The 13,208-nt window shown below is 38.9% G+C and overlaps 1 protein-coding gene across 2 annotated transcripts in view; it reads right to left on the reverse strand.

Annotated features, from left to right (window-relative positions):
- Positions 1-13,208, reverse strand: part of RAVER2 (ribonucleoprotein, PTB binding 2) — a 137,192-nt gene that overhangs the window by 69,720 nt on the left and 54,264 nt on the right. For both annotated transcript variants that reach the window (XM_070367896.1, XM_070367895.1), the window contains exon 5: positions 8,428-8,554. In XM_070367896.1, the coding sequence (XP_070223997.1) occupies positions 8,428-8,554 (127 nt within the window). The remainder of the gene's footprint in view (positions 1-8,427; positions 8,555-13,208) is intronic.

Here is a 13,208-nt window from a genome sequence, read left to right on the forward strand (position 1 = left end):
TGGAAAAGTTTACCAATTTGTACAATTTAAATATGTGCAGATGACTGTGCCTCAATTATACCTCAATAAAGCATGGTGAAAGTGAGAGGAGAGTGAAAAAGGTGGCTTAAAACTGAACATTCAAAAAACTAAGATCATGGCATCTGGTCCCATCACTTCATGGCAAACAGATAGGGAAACAAGGAAACAGTGACATACTTTTTTTTCTTGGGCTCCAAAATCACTGCAGATGGTGACTGCAGCCAAGAAGTTAAAAGACACTTGCCCCTTGGAAGAAAAGCTATGACAAACCTAGACAGTAAATTAAAAAGCAGAGACATTACTTTGCCAACAAAGGTCCGTCTAGTTTAAGCTATGGTTTTTTCCAGTAGTCACGTATGGATGTGAGAGTTGGACTATAAAGAAGGCTGAGCGCTGAAGAATTGATGCTTTTGAACTGTGGTGTTGGAGAAGACTCTTGAGAGTTCCTTGGATTGCAAGGAGATACAATCAGTCCATTCTAAAGGAGATCAGTCCTGAATATTCACTGGAAGGACTGATGCTAAAGCTGAAGTTCCAAGACTTTGGCCACCTGATGCGAAGAACTGACTAATTAGAAAAGACCCTGATGCTGGGAAAGATCGAAGGCAGGAGGAGAGGGGAATGACAGAGGACGAGATGGTTGGATGGCATCACTAACTCGATGGACATGAGTTTGATAAGCTCCAAGAGTTGGTGGACAGGGAAGGCTGGCATGTTGCAGTCCATGGGATCGCAGAGTCAGACACGACTAAGCAACTAAACTGAACTGAAAGCTGCTAAAACTACAATTTAGACTATAAGTTACAATATTTACATTATACTGCATTTTTTAAGGTAGTTCAAACGTCTGGATTGAAAAGAAAAGATCAGTATGGCTCAAGTAACATAAAGTGGGTGTGGGAGGAAAATCAACCTGATGGTTGTGCACAGATTAGACAGAAAAGAAGGCAGACAAGAAAGGTAGTTAAAAATTTACAGAGTAGATCATATATCACCAGGTATGTACAAGTCATGCAACAGAGAGGTAAAGGAAGGAGTTTAATCAGTAAACAATATTTAAGTACTTTTTACTCTAAATAGCAGGTCTGTTCTAGGTGCCTGAGAGGAACAAAACAGATAAATCTTTGCCTTTATGGAGCCTTCTCTGTTCTAGTGGAAGAAAAGGCAATAAACAAGTAAATATGTGTCAGTTACTTGAAAAAAAAAATGATACAATGAGCAAGAAGTAACACAAGGGTTTAAATACAAATATATCATATAGGCATACTTCAGAGACATTGAAGATTTGGTTCCAGGTCACTCCAAGAAAGTGATTACCGTAGTAAAGTAAGTCACACAATTTTTTTTTGTTTCCTGGTACATATAAAAAAGTTATGTTTATGCTACATATCTAAAACAATATATATACACCTCAGTTTTAAAATGCTAACCATCATCTGACAAAGCAGTGTTGCCACAAACCTTCAATTTAAAAAAAAAAAACACAGTATCTGTGAAGCACAATAAAATAAGGCACACTTGTATATATATGTATCTTACAATATAAGGATAATCTCAGAGAATTATGACCCTTTGTAACTATTTTAGTTTGCTCAGAGGCCTCTGTGAAGAGTTTAGGATATAAGGAATATAGTTAAAATGTAGTAACAAACACAGTAAGGAAAAAACAAATGAAACTTCTTGATTAACAAGATAGTTTGTCTTTCCTGAACACCAACAAACTTTCCACACATTCTCCAGAAGCTTTGCATGTGTTCAAGTAAGGTATTTAACCCTCTTCGTTTCCCATTCTAAATAAAGCAAAAGTTATCAGTAAAATACTGAAATATTCTTCTTAAAACTATAAAAGTAGCACTAAAGTGAAAAAGTATAATCTCATATGGTCATATACCAACCTGAGGAGAAAAGCAGAGGGGGAGAATACATATCCTCAGATACAAAGAAGAGAAAAATTAATTTGGGGGAGAAGTTACTAAAGATAGCCCAGGTATGAACTATTACTTTCGAATAGACCCACAAGTGTAATATACTTCTTTAAACACTGATACAATCTTGGACTGTATTAATAGAAATATAATGATGATAGGAAGGAAATCCCACTGCATTTTGTGGTGATTAGAACCCATCGACAGGATAAATTTGTCTGTGTACGCCATTCTGCAAGGCAACCAAGATAACATATTAGGAGAGGAAAACTTACTGGGGGCTCTGGAGAGCATATCCTATGACCTGTTGTGGAAAGTCAAGTACGGAACTATAGGTTATGAAGATGTAGAAGAGGTGTATAAAGCAAACTACACTCAGTATTTTGTAATAACCTAAGGGAAAAGAATCTGAAAGAAGGAGATACACATGCATAACTGAATCACTTTGCTGTATACCTGAAACTATCACAACAATGTAAATCAACTATACTTGAATAAAAAAGTAAAATTAAAATAAATAAAATGGTTCTAAAAAGAGACTATTTATATTTTCATCTTAAAATATAAAAATATTTAGTTTTATCAATTCTTAATATATGGGTTGACAAAGGTGCGTTTATGTAATTGACACATGTGATACGTAAACTGTATATACTGGGGTTCCACTAAAAATATACTTCACTGATAGAATGCATAGACAAAAAATAAACAAAAGGACACCACTCGTCTGCAGAACAGAAAACAAAGAAAATCAAAGATGACTACAGTTTCATGATAGTTATCTCCAAACATCAGAAGGCTATTCTTACGGAAGAAGGATAGATTTATTCTATGTTTCTTCATAGGAAGAACTAGAATAAGCAGCTAAAAGTGATAGAAATTACCATCTAATATAAGAAAAAACCTAGTAATTAAATTTGTCAAACCAGGGAATAGTTGCCTTGCAAATAATGAGCTGCTTGTGCTTTGAGTAGTCAAGACATACAAAGGATATCTCTATGCCATTAAAATTGCAGGAAGTTAAAGCTTTATCTTTAAAGTCTCATTTAACTCAGATGACCATTTTATCTACTACAGTGGGCAAGAATCCCTTAGAAGAAATAGAGTAGCCATCACAGTCAACAAAAGTGTTCAAAAGGCAGTACTTGGATGCAATCTCAAAAACAACAGAATGATCTGTTCGTTTTCAAGGCAAACCATTCAATATCACAGTAATCCAAGTTTACGCCCCAAAAAGTAATGCTGAAGAAGCTGAAGTTTAATGGTTTTATAAAAACCTACACGACTTCTAGAACTAATACCCCAAAAAGATGTCATTTTCATTACAGGGGACTGGAATGCAAAAGTAGGAAGTAAAGAAACACCTGGAGTAACAGGCAAATTTGGCCTTGGAGTACAGAATGGAGCAGGGCAAAGGCTAACAGAGTTTTGCCAAGAGAATGCACTGGTCATAGCAAACACCATCTTCCAACAACACAAGGACTCTACACATGGACATCACCAGATGGTCAATACCGAAGTCAGATTGATTATATTCTTTGCAGTCACAGATGGAGAAGCTCTATACAGTCAGCAAAAACAAGACTGTGAGCTGACTATGGCTCAGATCATGAACCCCTTATTGCCAAATTCAGACTTCAATTGAAGAAAGCAGGGAAAACCACTAGACCATTCAGGTATGACCTAAATCAAATCCCTTACAATTATACAGTGGAAGTGAGAAACAGATTCAAGGGATTAGATCTGATAGACAGAGTGCCTGATGAACTATGGACAAAGGTTTGTGCCATTGTACAGGAGACAGGTATCAAGACTATATCAAGAAAAAGAAATGAAAAAAGGCAAAATGGTCGTCCAAGGAGGCCTTACAAACAGCTGAGAAAAGAAGAGAAGTGAAAGTCAAAGGAGAAAAGGAAAGATATACCCATTTGATAGCAAGGAGAGATAAGAAAGCCTTCCTCAACGATCAACGCAAAGAAATAGAGGAAAACAACAGAATGGGAAAGACTAGAGATCTCAAGAAAAGTTGAGACACCAAGGGAACGTTTCATGCAAAGATGGGCACAATAAAGGACAGAAATGGTATGGACCTAACAGAAGCAGAAGATATTAAGAAGAGGGGGCAAGAATACACAGAAGAACTATACAAAAAAGATCTTCATGACCCAGATAATTACGATGGTGTGATCACTCACCTAGAGCCAGACATCCTGGAATGTGAAGTCAAGTGGGCTTTAGGAAGCATCACTATGAACAAAGTTAGTGGAGGTGATAGAATTCCAGTTGAGCTATTTCAAATCCTAAAAGATGATGCTGTGAAAGTGCTGCACTCAATATGTCAGCAAATGTGGATAACTCAGCAGTGGCCACAGGACTGGAAAAGGTCAGTTTTCATTCCAATCCCAAAGAAAGGCAATGTCAAAGAATGCTCAAACTACCGCACAATTGCACTCATCTTACATGCTAGTAAAGTAATGCTGAAAATTCTCCAAGCCAGGCTTCAACAGTACATGAACCATGAACTTCCAGATGTTCAAGCTGGATTTAGAAACAGCAGAGGAACCAGAGATCAAACTGCCAACATCTGTTGGATCATTGAAAAAGCAAGAGAGTTCCAGAAAAACATCTACTTCTGCCTTATAGACTATACATCTACTTCTGCCTAAGCCTTTGACTGTAGATCACCACAAACTGTGGAAAATTCTTCAAGAGATGGGAATACCAGATCACCTGACCTGCCTCCTGAGAAATCTGTATGCAGGTCAGGAAGCAACAGTTAGAACTGGACGTGGAACAACAACTGGTTCCAAATCAGGAAAGGAGTACATCAGTTCAGTTGCTCAGTTGTGTCCAACTCTTTGCGGCCCCATGGACTGCAGCACACCAGTCTTCCCTGTCCATCACCAACTCCTGGAGTTTACTCAAACTCATGTCCATTGAGTTGGTGATGCCATCCAACCACTCATCCTCTGTTGTTCCCTTCTCCTCCTGCCTTCAATCTTTCCCAGCATCAGGGTCTTTTCCAATGAGTCAGTTCTTCACATCAGGTGGCCAAAAACTGGAGTTTCAGCCTCAGCATCAGTCCTTCCAACGAATATTGAGGACTGATTTCCATTAGGATGGACTAGTTGGATCTCCTTGCAGTCCAAGACACCATATTAAAAAGCAGATACATTACTCTGCGAACAAATGTCCATCTAGTCAAAGCTATGGTTTTTCCAGTAGTCATGTACAGATGTGAGAGTTGGACTATAAAGAAAGCTCAGTGCTAAAGAATTGATGCTTTTGAACTGTGGTGTTGGTGAAGACTTTTGAGAGTCCCTGGGACTGCAAGGAGATCCAATCAGTCCATCCTAAAGGAGATCAGTCCTGGGTGTTCATTGGAAGGACTGATGTTGAAGCTGAAACTCCAATATTTTGGCCACCTGATGCGAAGAGCTGACTCATTTGAAAAGACCCTGATGCTGGGAAAGATTGAGGGCAGGAGGAGAAAGGGATGACAGAGGATGAGATGGTTGGATGGCATCACCGACACAATGGACATGGGTTTGGATGGACTCCGGAAGTTGGTGATGGACAGGGAAGACTGGCGTGCTGCAGTCCATGGGATCACAAAGAGTCAGACATGATTGTGTGACTGAACTGAAAGTTTCATCTAATTCTGAAAAAAAAAATTGTAGGAGGGATAATTGACTGCATAATAGGCTGAGCTGGACACCTCTGAAGATACTTCTTACAAAATAATAATTGATGATTATATTAAGTACTTAATATGAACATTGTTGGTATAATAAAAAATTTAACTGGTCTTTGTCTTTGGTTCCTAGAGGGGAAACTCAAACCCTTGGAACATCCCCAGTGGATAGGAATGTTTTTGTTATGCTAATGAATGAGGTGACTCAGGGTAGGCCCCTACATGGCTTCGGAATGGGGACTGGTCATACTTAAAAGACCTAACGTGATTATTGAATGGGGGCTTTGAGCCATGTGATATTGAGGTAGAAGATAGATGGGCCTGTAGGTGGGCAGCTGGTGTTTGTCAAGTAGAGTAAAATTCAAGCCTTGCTCTTACCCAGACACTCAAGGACAAAGCTAGTGGCACAAGCTGAATTCTGCTAAAGCAAAGAGATAAGGTGCCTGAGGTCAAGGAAGACTTCCCTATCTGCATGTGTGCAGGGAGGCTTCTTAGGGGGTCAAAAAGGGAGAGGGCCTCACCCCATAATAACTGTGGACATGTACCCATAGGCCTCTGTGGTAGGATCCATCTTATCAAAAAGGTGCTCACACATCCGGGGGAGGGTCCAAGGATCAGTCAGATGGTAACATGGTAACAATGACCATGACCCTATTTGTGAGACAGCAAGAGACACAGATGTAAAGAACAGTCTTTTGGACTCTGCGGGAGAAGGCGAGGGTGGGATGATTCGAGAGAATAGCACTGAAACATGTATATTGTCATATGTGAAACAGATTGCCAGTCCAGGTTTGCTGCATGAGACAGGGTGCTCAGTGCTGGTGCACTGGGATGACCCTGGGGGATGGGATGGGGAGAGAGGTGGCAGGGGGCTCAGGATGGGGAACACATGTACACCCATGGCTGATTCATGTCAATGCATGGCAAAAACCACTACAATATTGTAAAGTAATTAGCCTCCAATTAAAATAAATAAATAAATTTAAAAAATAATAATAATTGGCCAGATGTAAACAAAGACCGGGAAACAATGTTCTATGTGATTTAAATGTCTTCACTGCACTCCTCACTGGATGTGTACTTCTGCCTTGTTTCTGTCTTAAATACACTATTTCTCCATGTGCTCTCCCATACATTGTGCTGTGACTCTAATAATAAACTTTATACCTGTTTTTAATAGTTTTTGCCTCCTTGAAACATTCTTGCTTTCAAATGGGGGCAAGAGACAGGGCCATTTTGCCTCTAGCACCTAGCTCCTGGTGGCCTGGTGGCTAGGATTCCTGATTTTCATTTAGGTTTCCTAGGTTCAATTCCTGAGCAGGGAACTAAGATCTCTCTTCAGGACTGCTCACTGCTGTCTCTCCAAGATAAGTATTAGCCTAGCCTCCTGACCTCCAGGAAGAGGAAGAGAACTGCAGATAAGAGTTCAATAACATGGCCAGTCCTGCCTACATATAAAACCCCCATAAAACCTCTAGACACTGAAGCTAGTTCAGTAGAGATCTCTGGTTAATTAATACACTGGTGTGCTGGGAGGCAAATATGCTCTGATCCTACGGGGAAAGAACATAAAACCTCTGCAGTTTGGACCTACGAGCCACAGCCCTAAGTCTCTTGATTATGCTGTTTTTGAGTTACATCCTTTGTAACAAAACTGTACTAGTAAGTACAGTGCTCTCCTAAGCTATGGGAGTCTATAGACTCAGTGGAGAAGATCCTGATGCTGGTAAAGATTGAAGGCAGGAGGAGAAGACGACAACAGAGGATGAAATGGTTGGACAGCATCACCAACTCGATGGACATAAATTTGGGCAAGCTGTAGGAGTTGGTGATGGACAGGGAAGCCTGGCATGCTGCAATTCATGGGGTTGCAAAGAGTTGGACACGACTGAGCAACTGAACGAACTGAACACATTATTGAACCTGTAGTGTCACAGGAACTCCCAAATTTGAAGCGAGTTAGCCAGAACAGGCCTGGAGACCTCTGTTGTGTGGCTAGTGTATGAAGTAGGGGCAGACCTGTTGGGGACTTAAGCCCTCACTCATAGCATCCGTGCTAACTCTAGGCAGTTAGTGCTACAATAGAACTGTAGTATGCTAGTTGGTGTTAGACCAGATGGAGCTGAAACAGAATGATACATTTAATCTAAACATTTGTAATAAAGCTTAATGTTGAATACAGGCATTCACTTCCTAATGATAAAGTATACATTTTGTGTATGTACAGCTATGCATTTCCAAAGACAAACGCCTCCAATGAATACTAAATAGACAGATATTTAATGCATGCCAACATTATAACAATTTCTACAATTCAAGAAAATGATATTGTTTTCATCATTTTCAACAAAGTAAAACAATTTCACAATGAAAAAAAAGATAACAGCAGAGAGGAAACTGATCCTTAGCACTTTCCAACAAAGTAATTCTGCCAAAAATATTACATAGAAAAGTATGATATCCTTTGCTAAAATGAGCTGTAACAATGTAGTATGTCAAATATTACCTTATTAAACCATGTGAAACCTGGTTTAGAAATTCATGGCAACCAGTATCTACACTTGAAGGTTTAATATTTAATACTTAGTTTTTAAAAAATCAGGAAATCCATAAGCAATTTGTGCCTACCAAAAAGAGTCAAAACATATTTTCACCTCAGGTCATTAATTAAAATTCATTGATAAATTCTAGAAAAAATAAATACTGTGGACTAATTTAAATGTGTTTTTCATGTACAATTAACCTCATGCCAATATTCTACATGTCATTAGTACACGTGATGCTTACCTGGTTTAACAGTCCGCCCACAGAGCTGGGGTTGTAGAAGAATTTGCAACATGGCAGGGTTGTTTAAACTTTTCATGATCTGCACTGGATTTGGCTCTGGAAGTAAGCCCTTTTGATTACTGTGCCTCTTTGATGAATATAGAAATACAAAAATTAGAACATGGGTAAGCACAAAGATGAAACTGTAAAGGCTTTTTTTTTTTTTGGAAATTCTCATTTGTCTGATTAGATCTATTTTATAATAAACACAACTTGTTTTATTTCTAGTCATACACTTGTATACATTCTACCACAATTCGTAATTATAAAAAGATATGAGCTTCTCTGGTAGCTCAGCTGGTAAAAAATCCGCCTGCAAGGCGGGAGACTTGGGTTTGATCCTTGGGTAGGGAAGGTCCTGTGGAGAAGGGCATGGCAGCCCACGCCAGTATTCTTGCCTGGAGAATGCTTATGGACAGAAGAGCCCGGTGGGCAGCGGTCCATGGCGTCACAAAGAGTCAGACACGACTGAGCAAATAAGCACAGCATAGCATTCTAAGATATTCATGCAACATACACCGAAATCCTTAGAATGTTTCAGTGAAATAGAAATTGGCTTTAAGAGAACTAACAATTTAGTCAGATAAACCTCTTCATGCAAGGGGCAAGATATCAAGGGAATCTGAATTTACTAACAGGGAGGTGCCCTGACACAACATGAATTCTTTGATACTACAGAAGAACCTTACTATAATGTTGATCTAAAGTTTAATAATGTGGGATGCTTTACAAAGCAATGTCTTCTTATAATTAAGGTCTTGATTCGTTAATCTTCTAATATGAAACAAAGATGGATGGGCTTTATATACATATAACTGGGTAGCTAAATATATGACATTGTTCTCAGTTTTTAAAAATCAGCTCTCCTTGTCCATCCTCTAGCCCCTCAACGTCTACAGACTCATATACAAGGAATCCAATAGCCACCCCACTACCAAAAGAAATATGTAATCACAGTAGACACTTGGAAAATGCAGCCACAAAAACTAAAGGCAACAAACTGAAGCACCTATAAGAGATGATAGGAAATAGTAAGAATGTTAACTAAACTAAGCAGATATCTTAAAAAAAGATAACAGATTTTTATTGGTAACATGAATCATGGAGAAGCAGTTATAAAGAACACCAATTGGCAATATGATGTACAAAAAGCACAACTGTTTGGGAAAAAATAATAGCAGCCATCACTTACTGTATATACTTGGCATTGTTCTAAGCCCGTTACATGGACTAAATCACTTAATGCCCAAAAGCAACTCTACAGGGTTGGTATTATACCCCCATTCTACAGGTGAGGGAATCGAAGAAACACATAAAGAATTATTCTTAACCTTTACTCTGTGCTTTAATAGATATGTTAAATAGTAGGATATATGCAACTGAAAAACAAAACAGTGATCTGAAAGGTCAGGTCAGATAAAGATCAAAGAATATATGAGCAAAGGATAAAGCAGGAACTAACAACAAAATAAAATGGTAATGAAAAATGCAAACAAAAGAAAAAACCAAGGCAATGAAGAGACTGGAAGTCTTAAGACCTACATAAAAGGAGTATCTGAAGGATTAGAAATGAAGGAAATCTTTGAAGAAATAATGGCTGAGAATTTCCCAGAATTAAAAAAAAAAACTCAAGATCACAAAATGAAGGGGTTCCAATTACGATACAGAAAAAAACACACCTGCTCACATTTTATGGCATAAAATTAAGAACATCAAAGCCCTGCCCGCCCCCAACAGTAAAAACTTGCAGTAAGGAAGAACATATCTCAAAAAAAAAAAAAAAAAACCCCAAAACAAAACAAGAAGCAGATTAATATCATTTTAATTCTCAATGTATCATCACTGGATTTAAGAAGGGAACAAATTAATATTTTCAAAGTGCTGCAGGAAAAAAATCTTTGAATCTAGATTTTTATATTCAGCTAAGCTATTAAATGTGGAAAAGAAATAAAAACTATTTCCAGCCATACAGAGTCTCAAAAGTTTTACTACATGCATATGCTTTCTTAAAATAAGAATAAATGCATGACTTTACATGATATGTGGAAATTAAGATATGTAATACTGCAGCTAATTTGAATCATGTATACAAAAACCAAGACCATAAAAGCAAGCAAAAACATTAAGGTTGGGAACTGAACGGCAGTCCAGTGGTTACGACTCAGTGCTTTCACTGCCATGACCTGGGTTCAATCCCTGTCAGGGAACTAAGACCCTGCAAGCTGCATGGTATTAGGCACCCCCTCAAAAAGAAAAAAAAACACACAAATTAAGGCAATCTTAAAGATGTACTTTATGTATTCTCAATATGGTGGAAGGTGGAATCGAAGGAAGCAGCAGGATGGAATTTAGAATGAACTATGTGGGAAGGAAGAAAGAGATACTGATCAGCCTTGGGTGTTAATAAGCTAGGAATAATCACCCATAGGATAAAAGAAAACATGTCACTTTTAAAGCAGAAGAAAATTCTAATTTTTTCAATAGTAAATGGGAAACAAAAATAAAGGAAAAAAGTTTAAAGACAACATGACAAGTGTTAGCAAATACATCAGAGGGTCCTCAAAAAATTTAAAATAGAACTACCATATGACCCAGCAAGTCAACTTCTAGGTATTTATCCAAAGAAACAAAAAAACCCTAACTCAAAAAGATATATGGACCCCCATATTCATTGTTGCATTATTTACAATAACCAAGATATGAAACATCATGGAAAAAGTAAGAGAGTTCCAGAAAAACATCTATTTCTGCTTTATTGACTATGCCAAAGACTTTGACTGTGAGGATCACAATAAACTTTGGAGAATTCTGAAAGAGATGGGAATACCAGACCACCTGATCTGCCTCTTGAGAAACCTATATGCAGGTCAGGAAGCAACAGTTAGAACTGGACATGGAACAACAGAACTGGTTCCAAATAGGAAAAGGAGTACATCCAGGCTGTATATTGTCACCCTGCTTATTTAACTTCTATGCAGAGTACATCAGGAGAAACGCTGGGCTGGAAGAAGCACAAGCTGGAATCAAGATTGCTGGGAGAAATATCAATAACCTCAGATATGCAGATGACACCACCCTTATGGCAGAAAGTGAAGAGGAACTAAAAAGCCTCTTGATGAAAGTGAAAAAGTTGGCTTAAGGCTCAACATTCAGAAAACGAAGATCATGGTTTCCGGTCCCATCACTTCATGGCAGATAGATGGGGAAACAGTGGCTGACTTTATTTGGGGGGGCTCCAAAATCACTGCAGATGGTGACTGTAGCCATGAAATTAAAAGATGCTTACTCCTTGGAAGGAAAGTTATGACCAACCTAGATGGCATATTCAAAAGCAGAGACATTACTTTGCCAACAAAGGTCCGTCTAGTCAAGGCTATGGTTTTTCCTGTGGTCATGTATGGATGTGAGAGTTGGACTGTGAAGAAAGCTGAGCGCCGAAGAATTGATGCTTTTGAACTGTGGTGTTGGAGAAGACTCTGGAGAGTCCCTTGGACTGCAAGGAGATCCAACCGGTCCATTCTGAAGGAGATCAGCCCTGGGATTTCTTTGGAAGGAATGATGCTAAAGCTGAAACTCCAGTCCTTTGGCCACCTCATGCGAAGAGTTGACTCATTGGAAAAGACTCTGATGCTGGGAGGGATTGGGGGCAGGAAGAGAAGGGGACGACAGAGGATGAGATGGCTGGATGGCATCACCGACTCAATGCACGTGAGTTTGAGTGAACTCCGGGAGTTGGTGATGGACAGGGAAGCCTGGCGTGCTGTGATTCATGGGGTCGCAAAGAGTCAGACACGACTGAGCAACTGAACTGAACTGAAGATATGAAAACAGCATAAGTGTCCTAAAAATTGATGAATGGATAAAGAAAACGTGGTGAAAGTGAAGTTGCTCAGTCATGTCCAACTCTTTGAGACCTCATGGACTATAGTCTGCCAGGCTCCTCCATCCATGGAACTTTCCAGGCAAGGATACTGGGGTGGGTTGCCATTTCCTTCTCTAGGGGATCTTCCTGACCCAGGGATCGAACCCAGGTCTCCCACACTGCAGGCAGATTCTTTACCATCTGAGCCACCAGGGAAGCCCTGGTGAAAATGTGGTATGTATATGTATATAGACAATGGAGTATGACTCAGCCACAAAAAGAACGAAATCTTGTCATTTGTAACAAAATGGATGAACTTGGAGGGCATTATGGTAAGTGAAATAAGTCAGACAGAGAAAGACTAATACTGTATGATCTCACTTATATGTGGAATCTCAAAACAAAAACAAACCAAGACCACAGATACAGAGGACAGACTGATGGCTGGCAGAAGGACTGGGGGAAGAGTGAGTGAAATGGCAAAGGGGGTGAAAAGTACAAACTCTAGTGTGAAGACAAGTCCTGAGAATGTAACGTGCAGCACAGTGACTCTGACTACCATGCATAATACTCTATTGCACGTTTGAGGGCTGCCAAGAGACAGATCTTAAAAGTTCCCAACACAAGAAAAAAAAATCTATAATTATGTGTGGTGACGGATGCTAACTAGACTTACTGAGGAGATCGTTTCATAGTATATGTAAATACTGAATCATTAGAAGTTCACCTAAAATCTAATATATCAAAAGTAATCTATATCAGAAGAATAGCTTTTAAAAATTCTTAGGTAGCTATGACCTGGGGAAAAACTATTAATTACACTAAAAGGATATTATTAAAAAATTGAAACATAATATAAAATTTATGACACATAGGTATA

The sequence above is a fragment of the Bos mutus genome, chromosome 3 (assembly GCF_027580195.1).
Source record: "Bos mutus isolate GX-2022 chromosome 3, NWIPB_WYAK_1.1, whole genome shotgun sequence".
Taxonomy (NCBI): Eukaryota; Metazoa; Chordata; class Mammalia; order Artiodactyla; family Bovidae; genus Bos; species Bos mutus.